At 42.5% G+C, this 20,828-nt stretch overlaps 1 protein-coding gene across 1 annotated transcript in view; it reads right to left on the bottom strand.

Annotated features, from left to right (window-relative positions):
• Nucleotides 1-757: 757 nt before the first annotated feature.
• chfr (checkpoint with forkhead and ring finger domains, E3 ubiquitin protein ligase) overlaps nucleotides 758-20,828 on the bottom strand; it is an 88,587-nt gene continuing 68,516 nt past the window's right edge. The window contains exons 12-16 of the mRNA XM_063074100.1: nucleotides 19,980-20,050; nucleotides 18,978-19,065; nucleotides 11,473-11,580; nucleotides 9,747-9,819; nucleotides 758-8,062 (exon numbers count right to left, since the gene is read on the bottom strand). Of these exons, the coding sequence (XP_062930170.1) occupies nucleotides 8,020-8,062; nucleotides 9,747-9,819; nucleotides 11,473-11,580; nucleotides 18,978-19,065; nucleotides 19,980-20,050 (383 nt within the window). The 3' untranslated portion in view covers nucleotides 758-8,019. The remainder of the gene's footprint in view (nucleotides 8,063-9,746; nucleotides 9,820-11,472; nucleotides 11,581-18,977; nucleotides 19,066-19,979; nucleotides 20,051-20,828) is intronic.

Here is a 20,828-nt window from a genome sequence, read left to right as displayed (position 1 = left end):
TGATCATGAAAATCACTGAAATTTTCCCATCACCTATAATTTTAAAAAAAGCCTATATTTTGTTATTTCAATTCATAATTCAAGTTAGAATAACAGATGCCAAGATTAGGGAAGGCATTTTTGTTGGTCCACAAATCAAACAAGTCATCAATGACAAGCAATTCAAAGAACTTCTAGTGGGACCAGAGAAAATCGCATGGAAGGCATTCAAAGATGTTGTTGAACATTTTCTTGGCAACTACAGAGCACCAAGCTACATGTAGCTGGTTGACAGCATATTTCAAGCACACAAAACTATGATGTGCAACATGTCACTAAAGATTCATTTTCTGCATTCCCATTTCTTCCCTGCAAATCTTGGCACTGAGTGACGAACATGGTAAAAGGTTTCACCAGTACTTTGCAGTCATGGAGAAAATGGTATTAGTGCAATTGGAATCCATCAATGCTGGCTGATTATTGTTGAAGACTTAAGTGAGAAGCCTCAGATACCGGGTACAAATGAAAATCAACAAAACATTTTTTGCTTAATTTAACGTTTGCAAGTGTCAGCACCATTATGTAGTTAAGTATGCATTCAATAAGAGTTAACTTCTTGTTTCTTCAAGTTCCTACGCAATACACTTAGTCTGAAATTATATTTGTGTTCCGCTTCAAGCGGTCTATCATAAACAAAAAAAATCTGAGGAAGTAACACCTTCAAAAAAATTTGTTGTCCAGTGCTACTGATGCTTTGTTTTGGAATTTTGAGAGGAGGAAGATGCAGAAAATCCCAGAGTTACCAAATGCAGAGCTAGAAATATTGGGCTGAAGGAAGAGAAGATTCATAAGATGACAATGTGGCAGAAGGAAAGTGCTCACGGTTGGAAACGACGAGTGGGAAGGTTGCAGATTTAGGAAGGGAGGAGACTACAAGGAGAAACATGAGAAAGAATTCTAAATCTGATGGGCAGTTAACTCTGGCCTAGAAAGCAGGACGAGATGAATCCGGCCAACTACGTTCTGGCATCCACATCACTCAAGACAAAGCATTTGTGGGTTTTCTCAGGATACAGTGATACTATTTTCAGAAAGCCTGGTTAAATCAAATCTCAAGGGAATGGCACCAGACAATTTATTGTTAAAGTGGTAACTTCAAGCCAAAAATGTAAACGTAATTGGAGCTAAGGTGAAGATGCACTCATAACAGCTACAATTTCCCAGAGTTCTGGAAGTGCGACATTTAGGATTACTGCCGCACTCAAACACTTGACACAATACTAGGACTCAAGTGTTACCACTTGGACAATGGGTTGGATGGTTTTCTGCAATACCAGATTCTACACTGGAACTGTACTGGTGATGATCAGTGCAAAAGTAACTGACTTAGAGGACGTTTCCTGCAGTAGGGGAGTCTAGGACCAGAGGGCACAGCCTTCAGAGTAGAAGAGCATCCCTTTAGAACAGAGATGAGGAGAAATTTCTTCAGAGGGTGGTGAATCTGTACAATTTATTGCCACAGAAGGCTGTGGAGACATTGAGTGTACTTAAAGCGAGGATTGGTAAGTTCTTGATTAGTCAGGATTCAAAGGTTACGGCGAGAAGACAAGAGAATGGGGTTGAGAGAAAAAAGTAAATCAACCATGATCAAATGACAGAGCAGACTTGAATAGCTTAATTCTGCTTCTATCGCCGATGGTTACAGCAATTTAATTCTATCATAAGCTCCTCATATCTAGGAATTCATCAGTATTGAAACAGACCCTGGAACCCACTACCTCATTAACCAGCACCTGACTCACAATTTATACATTGATTCAAGTGCTTATTGCTTAGGTTTGCCTCTGGAATATGGCTTAAAATGCACAGAATCCTTATTCACTTAAGAATTGGAATATGCAGCAATCAATATTAAAATTAATAGAAAGTGCTGAGGCAGTCAAGTTAGGCAGCAACTCACAAGACGCTGGAGGAACTCAGCAGGTCAGGCAGTATTTACAGAAATGAATAAACTCACATTTCTACTGAGGTACTGTGGTGAGTATTTTAACTGGCTGCATCATTGCCTGGTAATTTGGGGGGGGGGGCGGGGGTGTGCACCACACTGTATTGAAATAAACTGTAGAAGGTTGTAAATTCAGTCAGCTCCATCATGGGCACTAGTCTCCCCAGCATCCAGGATGTCTTCATGAAGCAATGCTTCAAAATAAAACAAGTGAAAGATGGCATCCATCATTAAGGATGCTATCACCCAGGACATGCCCTTTTCTCATTGCTACCATCAGGGAGGTGGTACAGGAGCCTGAAGGCACACACTCAAAGATTCAAGAACAACTTCTCCCCCTATGCTATCAGGTTCCTGAATGGACGGACATTAAACTCATGACAACTTCACTATTTTTATTCCCCTCTTTTTGCTTAACTTTTTAAATATACTGTAATTTACAGTTTTTATTATGTATTGACATGTACTGCTGCCACATAACAAATTTCACAGCATATGCAAATGATATTAAACCTGATTCTGCCGGTCGACTTTTTGGGGGGGAGATCTTTCTCAGTCATGGCCCAAAAAGTCGACTGTTTATTCCTCTCCGTAGATGAAATGCTGAGTTCCTCCAGCATTTTGTGAGATTTGCTCTGGATTTCCAGCATCTGTGGAGGTACAAGTGGGTAGCATTTCTGGTAGATGACCCTTCATTAACATTTCCAGCATTTGACACTATATTTTAGATTTACAGCATCTGATGTATTCTGGTCTTCCTGTTGTAGGTGCATCCTATCTGAATTCTCTGCAATCAGCATTTCTTTTCTATCTCAAGACTTCCAGCTCTCCATGTTCTGTTCACTTGGCTTGCGCAGAAACTTTGAAATCTGTTCAGTAAATATCAAATCAAATTAAGTTTAATTATCATTCAACCATACATGGATACAGCCCAACAAGACAGTGTTCCTCTAGGGCCAAGTTGCAAAACATACACAGCACTTTCAAAATAGCAAATTAAAAAAAAGGCACTCAAGAAAACATAAATAGTCCAAGACCCTGAGCAACATGCCCCATAAATTGATGGCACAGATCCTGCCTGTCATTCCACTAATCAACCACTGGAGGGCAGCACCAACGGGAGAAGCCAGCTCCCAATTGAGTATGGATGCCACGCTACACCGCCTCTGGCGTCTACTCACCTGGACTGCAGCAGCAGGCAAGCCTACAGCTTGAGACCTAATCCCTGCTACAACCGAGGCTATGGAACTCCCCCGCTGCCAAGGTATAAACTAAGTAAGAATCAACAACCTGTGGGGATTGAAAATTGTGAATTCCTAAGCAGAGCAACTGGATGTAATGCTCACTTCCGCTGAACACCTTGCTCAATCGTACTGGATAGTTTTTGCAGAGATTTGGAAACTGATCTCACTTAACTGCTTTTAATCAGTATAAAATGTGTACTTAAGCAAAAGCAGCCAGTCTAGTTGTGTTTATGCAGCATTGAAAAGGCACCACAGAGCTTGAAACTTTGCCAATCTGAAGAATCAACACCCTTGTATTCCAGAATGCAGGTTCAAAGTTAAGTCCAGTAACACGTGGGCAAATGACTAGGATGCCAGTGAACATAAGGGGGGGGGGGTGGAATCAAGGCAAGATCGAACAAGCTACATTGGTGGCCTCCGCTATAACCAGTGCCAACCTATCAATGGAGATTCATACAACTAAGATAATGATGTGTTGAAATTCCCTCCGAGGATCACAATCTTGTTTCGGAGGCTTGCATTCCTCAATGACCCAGAGAGCTATGCTGGCTAGAGACAAACCTTGTCCTTTGACTCTTGGTAGGGTCACCCATGTCAAAAAGACTAAGAGTGGTCCTCTGGTCCTCCAAGCTCGGGGCTAACAACCCTGACTGGTCAAAAAAAATGTTACGGAAACATAAATGAAGAATCCTTCTACAACTGTGTGCAATGGTATTCCTGAGTCTCCACGTGCAACCGACAGTAGTGAAAACCGAGGGGAAGTTACTGATGTGATGAAGAAAGCACTGAGCACCGCCGGAGATGGAGGATCTTCATTGCTGCCCTACACACCAGCAGTGTAACAGGCAGTAAGAATGCTCCTGGAGGCTGGTCGTTTATGTGTTTATTTAGAGACACAGTGCAGAACAGAACAGGCCCTTCCAGCCCAGCAACTCACCTATTTAATCCTTAGCCTAATCACAGAACAATTAACCAGTATGTCAACCAGTATTCTCGACTAGTCAAGGTGTGCAGGGATATGGGGAAAAGGCAGAACATTGAGGCCGAGAAGGAAAACGAATCAGCCATGACGAAGTGCCCTTGAACACGCCAAGACCAAGATGCTCCACATTTTCTGGCCAAGAAGACCATGCCCTACTCCTTCACTGTCATCAAGAGGACACGCCACAATCATCATCGAGACAGTCCCACTGGACCTCTGAAGGGTGGAGAAAACGCGGGAGACCAAACACAACTTGGCAGAAATAAGGACCCTGAACAGCACATGGGGCACACCAGAGAAGATGGCCAAGGACAGACAGAGATGGAGAACCTTCACTGCTGCTCTGAATGCCAGTAAGTGTAAAATTCATGAAGGTAACAAACTAGCTTAAATTATAACCTTTGGGACACAAGGCAAGTGTACAAAACTAACAGGAAGTTTGGTAGGAAGCTAAGTGATGATAATCGCAAAGGCGACAGGGATGGATAGTGGCAGAGCAGGCAGATGGAATTTAATGCAAGGAAGTGGAAGAGGATTTATTCTGAAAGAACAAAATGGTAAAGGAAATGTTCATAACACTTAATGGAGAGATGTCACAGGATGTAAGTTGCCTTGCAGCTGAAGAATTGCTTTTTTAAATAAAAATTTACAATTTTGTTGGCAATTGTTGTTCCTTTTCCATGCCTTATGGCACGTTGGGCGGCAACCTTGCTGTTTCTTTAGCATTTTTGTCTGCTTATTTTTAACCCCAAGGCCAAGTTGCTTGGTGGGACCCAGCACAGATGGAAAGTGTGTAAGAAACCACCCAGATTCAAACCCCGACCAGTGGCCTCCAAGTCCGATGTGAACAATGGATAAAACAAGGCTAAAACTATAGGGAAAAGTTGGGAATAGGAAGCTCTTTCAAATAACTGGTACAGCCACACTGGGACAAATACACCCCTTTGCTTTATGATACATAAACCACAGGGTTACCCCTTTTCAGGGCTTTGTTAAATAAAACCAATATACAACTTTCTCAGAGCCCAGATGGAGGGGAAATCAGACGGATTTGTTCTTCCACAACAAATCCCGCCATTTACAGTCTCAAACCTGGCTGCCGAAAGAGGGGGGGTGTTGGGCATTGGGCTAGCAAAACCAGCGCTACAGAAACACCAACAGAAGCTCAGAAGACCCCAATGCTGGGAAAAGAAGGATTACACCAAGAAGATGGGCCAAATCTGGGGACAATGTGAAAGACTGGTCCAGGACAGAAGACTCTGGGAAGCTACTGTTAGTGGCCTGTGCTCCACTAGAGGTGACAGGCTTAATTAAGTTCTTCCAAAACGACCACCCCCCCACCCCACCATTGTTCTGCTACTTGACACTTGTCTCATTTCTAACTTCGCCCAGGTCTGACAAAACTTCATCAGCCTGAAATATTAAAATGATGCTGTCTGACCTGCTAGGCACTTTCGGAACTTTTAATTCACACCTCCAGAATCTTTGGATTCAAATGTATTCTGAAATAGATCAGAGGTACACTGTACAGTATTTGGTTTCCTCCTGACAGTGAAATGCTTTTCTGGGGATCAAGCTCTAGTACCTTACTTAAGCACAAGGTTTTAATGAGGTTTGCTTCAGTTAGGCCACATCTGGAGTATTGTGTACAGTTCTGGTCGCTCCACTATTGGGAAGATGTTGAGGCTTTGGAGAGGATGCAGAAGTAGTTTACCAGGATTCTGTCTGGTTTAGAGGGCATGCGCTATCACGAGAGGCTGGACAAACTTGGGTTGTTTTCTCTGGAGTGTCGGAGGCTGAGGGGAGACCTGATTGAGGTTCACAAGATCATGAGAGGCATAGGTATAGTGAACAGGAAGTATCTGTTTTCTAGAATAGAAATGTGGTGCAATTGCTGAATGAACCGCCAGCAGAAGTGCTGGATGTGGGTTCAACTGCAGTGATTAAGAGAAGTTTGATAAGTACATGGGAGGGATAGGAAGGGCTATGGTCCAGGTGCAGGTCAATGGGACTAGGCAGAGTAACAGTTCAGCCTGGACTGGACAGGCTGAAGGGTGTTTTCTGTGCTCTATGACTTTTATTTTTTGCCGAGTACGGCAAGGTAAATAGAATCAATTGTTAGCATTGACATTGTGGGCAGAAGGGTCTGCTGCTGTGCTGTAGTACTCCCATCAGTTATAATCTAGAGTAGGCACATACTTGATCTGAAATAGCCTCAGGTTTCTCAGTACAGAATTCTGGACCGAGTCCCAAGCATTTCCAGTGTTAAGATGTCCATCATTAATGACCCCCATCACCCAGGACACGCCTCCTCATTGCTACCATCCAGGTGGAGGTACAGCAGCCTGAAGACACACTCAATGTTTTAGGAACAGCTTCTTCCCCACAGCCATCAGATTTCTGAATGGACAACGAACCAACATCCTCGAGCTCATTTTTCCTTTGCTCTCTTTTGGACCCCTAATTTTTTTTTTAAAGATATACATTTCTTATTGTAATTTATAGGTTTTAAAAAAAATTAGGTATTGCAATATATTGCTGCTGCAAAACAACATTTCATGACATATGCCACTGATACTAAACCTGACTCTGATTCAGACATGTCTGAAGAGTAAGAATTTCCAGTTGTATACTGTACACACTCTTTGATATCAAGTTAAACCATTTGAACATCAATGTCAATTGAAGATTCATTCAGATGTGACTACAAGACTCCCATAAAAAGCCCACTGACACTCACTAGCCAGTGGCTCCTTAAAGCATGGTCACTTGAACAAGGAGTTGGTGCTTAACACACAAAGGACTAACTCACACAAGGAAATCTCAGACAGGATTCTAAACTTGGAAAAACCCTGAAGCAATTTATAAAAACAGCAAACAATTCACAATGACTTTCTTATGGAAGCTGTGGGAGAAGTGTGCCTTCACCTCCTACCAGTGAATGGGTACAAGAGTATCACCTCCCCCACATTCCACGCTGTAGGTCATGGACCATTCGGCCAATCCATTAAAATGCAATAAAAACAGAAGGTAAGTACAGCTGGCAGACAAATTCTCCTGCACAGGTTTACTTTAACAACCACAGATCTGACCCCTTTTAGCTATCATTGGTGGCCAATATCACCCCGTCAGTGAGCAATCCCTGCCAAATTCTAAACGTTTAGGATGTCTGCAGTAAAAAGGCGTGTGCAGTCAGGAATGAAATCAGCTCCCATAGCAGTCCACGGGAATCTTCCACTTAAAATACTTTGTTGAAAATTAAATCTTTACAAGCTCAGTTTCTACAAAAGACGTTGAAGAAATACTTCTGGGCAGTCACCAGAATGGACATGAAATTATATGTTCTCAGTGCCTTAACTATTTTGTAATGAATATCCCTGGAATCTTGCTCAATAAAAGCAACAATTTTAAAAGATGCATCTCCAGTTCTTCTGTTTTAAATTAAAAAAAATTATACTCTTATATTAACTGCACAGCAGTTTCAAAACAAGAATTAATTTTATGTGGAAAATGTGACATTACAGTACTAGAGTAAATATTTGCAAGCCATAATCTGAAATTGTGCGCAGTGCATCTTTAACGTAACCATTTTCATAGCTCTAAGCACTATGTTCCTACCACAGCAGAAAAATGGGTGAATTTTGTGCCGGCTGGTCCATATCTTGCCCTTTCATCTTTTAGGTATAAATTTTTACAATGCTCCAGAGCCTCATAAATTTGTAGAAAGTTTTCTAAAGACTATTTTTAAAGTTCAGATCCATTCAATCTTCATTCTCTAGGAGCTGCAATGGCTTTGACATCGAATATCTTCAGTGCTTGAAGCGAGTTTGTTCACAGATGTGGTTAAATTTCCTGGAAGAAGAAAAAAATGAAAATAAAATGGCTGGATTTCACCAAAATGTTTCCCAGTTAATACCAATTCAGATGATACTCTTCAATTCATACAAAACAGATAAGGAATTTAAACATGAGGAAGTCTGTAGATACTGGAAATCCAAAGCAACATACAAAATGCTGGAGGAAGGCAGTATCGATGTAAATGAAATAAAAGTCACCGTTTTGGGCTGAGATCTTTCTTCAGGACTGGAAAGGAAGGGGGAAGGTGGGAGGGGGAGGAGGAGGCAGCCAGCTAGAAGTGATGGGTGAAGCCAGGTGGGCGGGAAAGGTCACGGGCTGGAGAAGGAGGAGTCTGCTAGGGGTGAAGAGTGGACCGCCAGGAGACAGGGAAGGAGGAGGGGACCCGGGGGAAGTAATAGGCAGGTGAGAAGTACTCGTAAAAAGTCAGAGTGAGGAATAGAGGAAGTGGGAGGGGGAGAGAACTTGTTTACCAGAAGTAGTCAATATTCATACCATTAAACAACACACAAAATGCAGGCTGGGCAGCATCTATGGAAAAGAGCAAACAGTCAACGTTTTGGGCTGAGACCCTTCATCAGGACTGGGAAGAAAGATGAGGTCAGGGTTAGGGGAGGGGTGAAGTAAAGAGCTGAGAAGTCAATTGGTGAAAGAGGTAACAGGCGGGATAAGGGGTATCTGAAAGGAGAGGGTAGAAGACCACGGAAGAAAGGGAAGGGGGAAGACCATTCTAGATGGGCAAGTAAGGAGATAAAGTGAGGGGGAAACAGGAATGTGAAGTCTGGGGAGGGGCATTAACAGAAGTTCAAGAAATCGATGTTCATGCCATCAGACTGGAGGCTACCCAGATGGAATACAAGTTATTGCTCCTGCATCCTGAGTATGGCCTCATCACGACAGTAGAGGTGGCCATGGATTGACGTGTCAGAATAGGAATGGGAAGTAAAAATGAAATGGGTGGCCACTGGGAGATCCTGCTTCTTATGGTGGATGGAGCACAGGTGCTCGGTGAAGCAGTCTCCCAACCTACATTGGGTCTCACTGATATACAGGAAGCTATATCGGGAGCACCAGACCTCAACAGACTCACAGGTGAAGTGTCGCCTCACCTGGAAGGACTGTTTGGGCCCCTGAATGGTAGTGAGGGAGGTGGTATAGGGGCTTGTTCAGCTTACAAGTACCGGGTGGGAGAGACGAATGGACTATAATCCATTCAAACATTAAGGAAGCAGTACTGGTGCTACACAAATTGTTGTAAAGTTCCTCAGCCAAAATAACGAACTTATTTTAGACCATTTCTTGCATTCGACAACAGATGATCAAATTTCTGCTTAGGTTCAATAAAAAAAAAATCTGTAGCCCTAAAAGGAGAAGTTATAAAATCCATTCCTCCATGGCTACAGTCAACCCTTCATAAATCAGTTCTTATGAGGACACGCAAGGCTTTAATATACCGATGGGAGGACACAATGATGCTTTGTAAAGAGAGATCTAACTCACTCTCTGCAGTGCTATGGCAAAGCCTCTCAGTTTGTGGCCTTTATGATTCAAATTACTAAGTAACAGAAGCAAATTGTATTGAATTCATGCCAGATGAAAGGCCAACTGGAAAGTGGCAGACAACACGTTCAAAGGATCCACAATTCAAACAAGGAATCAATTAACCTCTTGTGGTACTTACATAGCGTGATGTGCTTTAACTTGCGTTCGACAGTTTCGACCCCAGTAACAGTCTGGACGTGCAGTTACAGAACCTGCAAGATCAATAAATTGCAATATAAACTAAAAATTCCTCAATTGAATACTATTATTAAAATTCTACCAGTCAGAGGCTATTCTGACTGGCTGCATCACTGTCTGATGTAGTGGGGGCGGGGCTACTGCACAGCATCGAAATAAAACTGCAGGGAGTTGTAAACTCAGTCAGCTCCATCATGGGCACTATCCTCCATAGTATCTAGGACATCTTCAAGGAGCAATGCCTCAAAAAGGCAGCGTCCATCATTAAGGACCCCCACCACCCAGGTCATGCCCTCTTCTCATTGCTACCATCAGGAAGGAGGTACAGAGTCTGAAGACACACTCAGTGTCGCAGGAACAGTTTCTACCCCTCTGCCATCTGATTTCTGAATGGACATCAAACCCATGAACACGATTTTACTACCTTTTTTTTTACACTACTTAGTTAATTATTTGATATACATGCATATACTTACTGCAGTTAAGATTTTGTCTATTATTATGTGTTGCATTGTATTGCTGCTGAAAAGTTAAATTTCATGACAAATGCCAGTGATACTACACCTGATTCTGCAGATCGGTTGTGTAGGAGGGAAGGGTGTGGAGTAGATTTATATAGGTCAGCACAACATTGTGGGTTGAAGGGCCTGTAGATGCCATGTTGTATCCACATCAGCAGCATTATGCCTGTTATGCCACTGGCATTAGGAGAAGCAATGAAGGTCCTCCATCTCTGTCTGTCCTTGACCATCTTTTCTATTATACCCCAGGTGTGGTTCAGGGCCCTCATTCTTGCCTCTACGGTACTGAGCCAAGTTGTCTTTGGTCTTCCACATTTTCTCCACCCTTCAGGGGTTCAATGAAGTGCTATCTTGATGATGGAGTTGGCTTCTCTTCTCATCACGCACCTAATCCATCTCCAACGTTTCCTCATGAAGATTATGGACCTATGCTCTTGATGACACTGAGGGAGTAGGGCGTAGTTGGAGATCTTTCATGGCCGGGAAGATCAGAGGATCTTCTGGAGGCTTGTGATATGGAATGACAACAGCTTGGCAAGGTTGTTCTCTGTCATACGCCAGCATTCTGACCTGTACAAAAGTGTGGACAGAACACAGCTCTGGTACAGCTTCACCTTGTGGATGCTGTACTTGGATGATCCCCATATGTAGCTCAATGATTTGAAGATGTTTCTAGCTTTGCTGAGTCTGCACTGGATGTTGTCCTTGGTTCCACCATCCTGCCACCCAGGCAGCTGAAACTGCAAGTGCTATTGTATCCACATGCTGGATTGTTATTGAAAAACAATGCAAAATGACAGCATTTTTTTTGTTAAGTGAGTAAGATCGGAATTTCTTAATAGTTGATGAATTGTTACTTGTGACACAATAATGTAGTGGTTAGCACAAAGCTTTACAGACCCAGTGACCCAGGTTCAACACCCTTTATGGAGTTTGTACATTTTGCCCATGACTACATGGGTTTCCTCCCACAGTCCAAAGTAGTACGAGTTGGTAGGTTAACTAATCATTGTAACTTGTCTTATTGATTAGGCTACCAGGGTTAAATAGGAGGGGAGGTGGGGCAGGGGAAGAGAGGGGTTTGCTCTGTGGCGTGGTTCAAAGGGCCTGTTTGGTGCTGTATCTCAATAAATATATGAAGCTTACCTGGAAGTTCCTCTTTCGGAATGTTCTGCCTGTACTGATAAGCCAGCTCGCGGAAGTTATGTAGTCCACAGCAGTAACAGAGAACAGCATTTGATGAAACATTATAATCTGTTTAAAAATATAGGATTGTTGATGCAGTTAAGCTTGCAATAAACAGATTGGAACAATTGTATATTATTTTGATACACTTCCGACTCATAGGCAAGCTTTTTCATTTCCAACTCAAAAAGTTCCCACGTGGTCAGATGACAGGGATACAAAGTTTATACCATAAAATTATAGGATATAAGAGCAGATTTGGGCCATTTGGCCCATCATGTCTGATCCGCCATCTTATTATGCCTGATCCATTTCCCTCCCAGCAACCCTTCCTGTTCCAATTAATCAAGAATCTATCAACCTCTGCCTCAAATATACCCAATGACTTGGCCTCCACAGCCACCTGAGGCAATAAATTACACAGATTCAGCACTCTCTGGCTAAAGAAGTTCCTGATGAAGGGTCTTGTTCTGAAACCTCAACTATTTACTCTTTTTCACAGATGCTGCCTGGCCTGCTGAGTTCCCCCAACGTTTGTGTGTGTTGCTCAACTCCATTCTAAATGGATGTTCCTCTATTCTGAGGCTGTGCCCTCTGGTCTTAGACTCCCCCATCATAGGAAACATCCCATGCACAATAAAGTCAGCAATGGAAAGGAGCATTACTAATTGATTGCATGAAATTCATTGTAATATCAAGTGGGTTAAGTAATTAACATTACTAAAGTAAGAGCACTTGAGAAATTAATGGGATTAAAATGCCAACAAATCCCTTGGACCAGAATGGCCTACATACTAATTGAAGAGACTGAAGACTCATGAATTTACTGGCTGTGAAGTTTCAGGATTTCTTCGATTCCAGAGCAATCCCAATGGTTCAATTTAATATTAGAGAATATATACCGTATATAACCTGAAATCCTTACTCTTTGCAGACATCCACGAAATAGAAGAAAAAACCCCAAAGACTGAATGACAGAAAAACATTAGAACCCCAAAGCCCCTCTCCCCCCTCCCATGCACAAACAGCGAAGTATCATCCCCCTCTTGTTCCAGTAGAAAGCATGAGACCCCCATCATGACACGTTGGCCATTTGGTCTGGTATCTATAAACAGAACAGAGTAGAATCTATACATGGCAAAAAGGACATCCCACAATCCTGACTGAGAAGTTGCAGAACCTAGGCCTCTGTACCTCCCTCTGCAATTGGATCCTCGACTTCCTAATCAGAAGACCACAGTCTGTGCAATTGGTGATAACATATCCTCTTCGCTGACGTCAACACTGGCGCACCTCAGAGGTATGTGCTTAGCCCACTGCTCTACTCTCCGTATACATATGACTGTGTGGCTAAGCATAGCTCAAATACCATCCATAAATTTGCTGACGATACAACCATTGTTGGTAGAATCTCAGATGGTGACGAGAGGGCACACAGGAGTGAGATATGCCAACTAGTGGAATGGTGCTGCAGCAACAACCTGGCACTCAAGGGTCAGTAAGACAAAAGAGCTGATTGTGGACTTCAGGAAGGGTAAGACGAAGGAACACATACCAATCCTCAGAGGGATCAGAAGTGGAGAGAGTGAGCAGCTTCAAGTTCCTCGGTGTCAAGATCTCTGAGGATCTAACCTGGTCCCAACATATCGATGTAGTTATAAAGAAGGCAAGACAGCGACTATACTTTATTAGGAGTTTGAAGAGATCTGGCATGTCAATAAATACACTCAAAGACTTCTATAGTTGTACCGTGGAGAGCATTCTGACAGGCTGCATCACTGTCTGGTATGGAGGGGCTACTGCACAGGACCGAGAGAAGCTGCAGAGGGTTGTAAATCTAGTCAGCTCCACCTTGGACACCAGCCTACAAAGTACTCAGGATATCTTCAGGGAGTGTTGTCTCAGAAAGGCAGCGTCTATTATTAAGGACCTCCAGCACCCAGGGCATGCCCTTTTCTCACTGTTACCATCAGGTAGGAGATACAGAAGCCTGAAGAGACACACTCAGTGATTCAGGAAAAGCTTCTTCCCCTCCGCCATCCGATGGACATTGAAGCTTTGGACACTATCTCACTTAAAAAAAAATATACAGTATTTCTGTTTTTGCACACTCTTTTAAATCTATTCAATATAGACAATTGATTTTGTTATTATATTTTGTTTATTTTTTTCTCTCTCTCTGCTAGGTTATGTATTGCATTGAACTGCTGCTGCTAAGTTAACAAATTTCATGTCACATGCCGGTGATAATAAACCTGATTCTGATGAAAAACACTATCTTTAAGCATAAAACCGTAAGACATGGGAGCAGATTGATGCCATTCAGTCCATCAGTCTGCTCTTCCATTCAATCATGGCTAATTTATTATCTCTCTCAACCTCATTCTTCTGCTTTCTCCCCATAACCTTTGACAACCTTACCAATCAAGTACTGATCAACCCTCGCTTAAAACATACCCGGTGATTGGCCTCCACAGCTGTACGAGAATGAATCAAAGACAAAGAATAAACGGCCATTTTCACGTTTCACTTGGAGCAAAGACTTAAATGTAATATTTGCTGGTATTAAGTCAGGTAGGAAGGTAAATCATGGAAAAGGTAAGCAAATTTAGATTAAATAATGAAGGGGCAGATGGGGAGAGGTCATGCAGTTGGGGAGAGAGCCAGGTCATGTGAAATCTTTCACTTAGAGGGGAAGAATAGATAAGCAGGAACAAAAAATGTGTAAATGTACAATAAATGCATTGTCATAATCATAGAAAGATACAGCAGAGAAACAGGCCCTTTGGCCCATCTAGCCCAGGCCGAACCATTTAAATTGCCTATTCCCATCAACCTGCACCGAGACTAAGGCCCTCAATACCCCCACCATCCATGTATCTATCTATCTCAAACAATGAAATCAAGCTCGCATACAACCCTTGCGCTGGCAGCTCATTTCACACACACGGCCCTCTGAATGAAGTTCCCCCTCATGTTCCCCTTAAACTTTTCACTTTCACCCTTGACTCATCACCTCTAGTTGTAGTCCCACCCAACCTCAGTGAAAAAAGCCTGCATTTGCCCAATTTATACCCCTTATAATTTTGTATACCTCTATCAAATCTCTCAATCTTTTATATTTCAAGGAATAAAGTCTTAACCTATTCAATCTTTCCTTACAACTCAGGTCCTCCGGACCCAGCAACATCCTTGCAAATTTTCTCTGTACTTTTTCAACCTTGTTTACATCTTTCTTGTGGGTAGGTGACCAAAATTGAACACAATACTCCAAATTAGATCACCAACGTCTCTTACAACTTCAACATAACATCCCATCTTCTGAACTCAATACACTGATTTATGAAGGTCATTGTACCAGAAGCTTTCTTTAATACCCTATCTACCTGTGGCATCATTTTCAATGAATACCAGACTTGTACTCTCAGTTCCCTTTGTTCTACCACACTCCTCAGGTCCTTACCAAAGTGCACTAGTCTGCATTAAATTCTATCTGCCATATTTCAGTGACAACCGCCAATAGGGTCCAAGAGTGTGCTGGAGGCAGCCTGCAAGTGTCACCAGGCTTCTGGCGACAACATAGTCTGCCCACAATTTACTAACCCTAACCAGTACATCTTTGGAATGTGGGAAGAAACCAGAGGACCCCACATAGTCACTGGATCTCATAACCCAAAGGGTGAAAGATGCCAGATCAATGAGTACATTCAGACATGGAAATTAAAACCAATGCAAGATTTAAGCCACAATCATACCAGATGACAGCTTTGTGGTCCAAGTGCCCCCCACCCCTGCTTTCTTTTATATACAAGACCTTTGTGTAGTTACTTGGGAGGAAAACAACTGTGTGGGTTTATATTTCTAGAAGTTCTAAAGTGAACAGAGATTTCTGAAGCTGAAGAGGGCTGGGCTATGCACACCTATCCATGTCATATGTCATTCTACAATGCACCGTAGACAGCACGCCAACATGCTGTGTCACTGCCTGCTATGGCAACTGCACTGCCGCACGCAGGAAGGCTTTACAACAGGTAGTCAAAACTAGCCTGCCCACCGCCAAGGACATATATACATAAAGGTGCTGGAAAAGGACCGGTAATATCATGAAGGATCCTACTCACCCTGCTCAGAGAGACTGTTTGTCCCACTCCCATTCAGGAGGAGGTTATGCAGCGTCCACACCAGGACCACCAAACTCAAAACAGTTACTTACCCCAAGCAATGAAGTTGATCAACACCTCCACTCACTAACCCACCCCTCCACACCCCCAACTACCGTTACTTTATCATTTCCTGTCAGTCTCACGTTCAGACACCCCTGTGCCTAGCGTTACTTTATGGACATACAATCACTCTGTATAAGCTTCGACAAGAAGGCTAAACCAGGTGAGGTCAGCCAACACAAGGTCATGCCCATCCTAGCATGCAAAGTTAGCTCTGACGGACTGATGGATGAGATCTACAGTGAGATCCAATGGGCAGGAAGGTGGTAGTGCAATGCTCCACAGAGAGTGAAGGGCATGACAAGGCACAAAGAACGTCATGGTCACCCCCGGCAACCAAGGAAACCCCACTTCGTGACGCCTGTTCGTACCACTGGACTGGACTTCTCAGGTTGAGAGTGAACTACCCCAGTACAATGGTCTTTTCACTTTAAAAACTCTTCCGTAGAGGTTTCCCATCATCGTTGGACACGATGGACAACCAATGTATACAAGTTATTCTGATTTTTTATTATGGTCTTCATCTTAATGTGGTTTTTTTGTGCTGTATCGGAACTGGATACCATGCCTTCTGACTTCCTCAGCAAGCCTAGCGTGTGGACTCATTGGAAAGGGTACACAGGAGATTTACCAGGATGCTGCCTGGTTTAGAAAGCATGGATTATGATCAGAGATTAAGGGAGCTAGGGCTTTACTCTTTGGAGAGAAGGAGGATGAGAGGAGACATGATAGAGGTATACAAGATATTAAGAGGAATAGATAGAGTGGATAGCCAGCACCTCTTCCCCAAGGCACCACTGCTCAATAGAAGAGGACATGGCTTTAAGGTAAGGGGTGGGAAGTTCAAGGGGGATACTAGAGGAAGGTTTTTTACTCAGAGAGTGGTTGGTGCGTGGAATGCACTGGCTGAGTCAGTGGTGGAGGCAGATACACTCGTGAAGTTTAAGAGTCTACTGGACAGGTATATGGAGGAATTTAAGGTGGGGGGTTATATGGGAGGCAGGGTTTGAGGGTCGACACAACATTGTGGGCCGAAAGGCCTGTACTGTGCTGTACTATTCTATGTTCTATGTACGCCTGTGTACTGAAAATGACATTCAATCTTGAATTGGAAAGCTCACTCACAATGAGAGAGGCTGGAAGGAAAATATCAGAAATAGGAGCTGGAATGGGTCACTGGAGTTACTCGCTCAGTTAAAGGCACAGCAAATCATCTACCTTGTTCCATTGTCCCCAAACCATTATTCTCTTAGCTCCCAATAATTAGCCAATCTTATTTTATGACTAAGAGCAATAGCTGAATGTATCTACTGACCTCCGAGTAGAGTATGAAGGGTTTTCTCAGTGGGAATCCTATTTCCCTCAGCCCAGACCTTTTTGGTCTCTTCTATCAGATTCCTCCTTCTTCAGCCCTTTACCCCTTCTTACCAGCTTCTTACTCCTTCCCCGCACCCCATTATTGTTTTCTTTATTTTATTGTGGGTTTTTTGGGGTTACATCAGATCCGGAGTAACAATTACTTCATTCTCCTTTTCACTCGAGTACTGAAAGTGATATTAAACAGTCTTGAACCCTAAGATATGCCTGCAAAATCCAGTTTAGTACTTCAGTTCAGCACCAAGGTACTTTCTTTTAGATGAGACGTTAACCCAAGTCCATACACTCAGGTACATTTAAAAGATGCCACACCATGGAAAGATCCTTTGAATTTTGATCGACAGCTGTCTGGTTTAGAGGCCATGTACTATCACGAGAGGCTGAATAAACTTGGGTGGTTTTCTCTGCAGTGCCAGAGGCTGAGGGGAGATCTGATAATGGTTTATAAGATGATGAGAGGCATAGACAGAATGGACAGAAATTACGTTTCCCAGAGTTGAAATGTCTAATACCAGAGGACATGCATTAAAGGTGAAGGGGCACGTTTTTCCAAGGGTGGATGCCTGGAATGTGCTGCCTGGTATGGTAGTAGAGGCAAATACTTCAGAGGCTTTTAAGAGACGTTTGGATAGGAACATGCATATAAGGAAGATGGAAGGATATGGACATGGTGTAGGTAGGAGGGATTAATGTTCGTGTGTTTTGATTTGCTTTTTAGCTGGCTCAACACAACATTGTAGGCCAAGTAGCCTGCTCCTGTGCTGTACTCTTCTAAGTTCTATGTTCTAACATTTACCCCTCAGTCAATATAGAAAAAAAGATTATTTTATAGACATCTGTGGTACCTTGCTGAGTGTAAGCTGGCTGCCTATGTTCAAAGTAAATTTATTATCAAACTACAAACAAGTACCATATACAACCCTGAGATTCATTTTCTTGCAGGCATACCCAGTAAATCCAAGAAACATAACAGAATCAATGAAAGACTGCACACAACAGGAGGGACAACAATATCAATACAAATGTACAAAATCAATAAACTGCAAATACAAAAACAAACCAAAGAAATGATAATAATAAATAAGCAATAAATATCAAGAATGTTCAATGAAAAGTCCCTGAAGACAAGTTCATAGGTTGTGGGAATCGTCAGAGATGGGGCAAGTTGAGTGAAGTTATCCCCCTTGGTTCAAGAGCCTGATGGTTCAGGGTTAATTACTGTTTCTGAACCTTGTGGTGTAGATTCTCAGGCTCCTGTACCTCCTTCCTGATGGCAGAAGCAAGAAGACAGCATGTCCTGGATGACGGATGCTGCTTTACTGTGACAGTGCTGTGTAGAGGCACTCCTTTGTGGGGAGGGGTTTACCTGTGATGGATTTTCCGTTCAAAGGCATTGGTGTTTCCATACCAGGCAGTGATGCAACCAGTCAATATACTCTCCACCACACATCTGCAGAACTTTGTCAAAGTTTTAGATGTCATACCAGATCTAAGGAAGCAGACACTGCTGTGCTTTCTTTGTAATTGCACTTGTATTGGGCCCAAGAGAAATCCTCTGTAGTAATAACACCAAGGAATTTAAAGTTGCTGATCTTCTCCACCTCTGATTCACCGATGAGGACTAGCTCATGAACATCTGGTTTCTTTCTCAAGTTAATAATCAGCTCCATGGTCTTGCTGACATTGAATAAGAGGTGGTTGTTGTGGCACCACTCAGCCAGATTTTCAGTCTCCCTCCTGTATGTACCTCACCCACCCACAGACTACCACAGTGAGTACACTTTGAAAAGTGCTTCAATGCTTCCTTCACAAAGTGAAAAGTTAGTTTTAGCATGTCTTTAATGTTTGAATTGTAATTAAACATACCTGTCAGAACAAATGTTCCTCTCTGAAGAGCTAAAAGGCTTTCCTGCAGCATCTCTTTCCAAGTAAGGCCTCTGGATGCAAGGTAATTCTGAAAAATATCACATCATGAGATATTACTGTCAAGTAAGAATAATCACAAGTGGATTTCTGACAACTAGTTCAACTGATTGATGTGGTGTTCACTGAGCTTGGCAATTAGCTTGTAAATGTTTCAGCACCAGTCGAGGTGACACCTCCAAACTTGCTGTTTGCTTGTCTTGGCCCTGATTCATAGACACCAGCTTTCCTAAGAGCCAGCGAACCCAAGACCCAAAGAAATAAGAGCCAACAGAATTCAAAGGTCAACTGAAAGGGGTAGCCAATCAGAACTGAAACAAGAGAAAGGGGTGGGGGAGGGTGGGCTATATAAATGTCAGCACTCCCAGAGAGAAACACCAACAAATGTGCACTGAGGATGTCACCTTAACTGGTGATGAAATGTCTGTAAGCAGATTGCCAAACTTGAACACCACAACATCAAATGCCTCAATCCGAGCTAGCAATATTCACCACCATCTTGTTCCAATGTATATTCTGCTCATAATGTGAACATCGGATCTAATGTTTTACTGGGTTAATACTAGCACAATGCTTTACAGTACCAGCCACTGGGGTTCAATTCCCGCCGTTGCCTATAAGGAGTTTGTATGTTCCCCCACCCACGTCATTACTGCGTGGGTTTCCTCCCACAGTCCAACGCATACAGGTTGGTAGGTTAATTAGTCATTGTGAACTGTCCCATGATTTGGCTCTAGGTATAACTGGGGAATTGCTGGACGACACTGCTCAAAGGGCCAGAAGGTCCATGCTGTATCTCAATAAATTAACAAACAGACTGGTAGACAATCTGTTAAACCCTGACAGATGGATTTACTCTTCCCTGATCAAAGGCTAAAAAGCTCATTTTTAAAAGGTAAAGTTTATATGCAATTTTACAGAAAAGATTTTCTTTCTGCACATTACCTTCAGGATATCAGATTCAAACGTGTTGTTGTTCAATATTCCATCCAAACATTTTTCTCCAAAATTTATATCTGCCAACAAAAAAGTCACATAATTGATTAGGATCGTCTCAACACTAAAAAAAAAATTTCAAACCTGAGATCATATAAGGTACCCTTCACCAGCCTTGTCGTTCAGATCCCTGAACTAACTTAGTGTAACAGGGCTTTGGGAACAATGCAATGAGACCAAATGTGAACCATCCTTTAGGGAAAAAGGCTTTGTGAAGGCATGAGGCTAGTCGATCACTGCTGGAGATCCTACCTCTGAACTGAACTGTTCCTACAACCTATGGACTCACTTTCAAGGACCATGTTCCTGATGATTATTGCTTATTTTTTCTTTTTGTATTTGCACACTGGTTGCTTGCCCATCTTGTTTATGGTCTTCTGTTGATTCTATTTTGTTTCTTTGTATTTACTGTGAATACCCTCAAGAAAATGAATCTCGGGAGAGTATACGTACTTTGATATAAATTTAATTTGAACGCTTTTGAACTTTGATGTGCCGTCAGGGCCAGTTTCTTATCAATGGTGACCACTCCTCCAGATTCGAAGTTCAAAGTAAAATTTATTATCAGAGTACATGCATGTCACCACATGCAACTCTGAGATTCTTTTTCCTGTAGGCAAACTCAACAATCTATGGAATAGTAACTGTAAACAGGATCAATGAAAGATCAAGTACAGCATAGAAGACAACTGTGCAAATGCAAATATAAATAAATAGTATTGAATTATGAGAACATGAAATAACAAGATGTAGTCCTTAAAGTGAGATCTTTTGTTGTGGAAACATCTCAATGGATGG

The sequence above is a fragment of the Mobula hypostoma genome, chromosome 21 (assembly GCF_963921235.1).
Source record: "Mobula hypostoma chromosome 21, sMobHyp1.1, whole genome shotgun sequence".
Classification (NCBI taxonomy): Eukaryota; Metazoa; Chordata; class Chondrichthyes; order Myliobatiformes; family Myliobatidae; genus Mobula; species Mobula hypostoma.
Note: the sequence above shows the minus strand (reverse complement) of the source record. Positions and strands in the feature narration are given on the sequence as shown.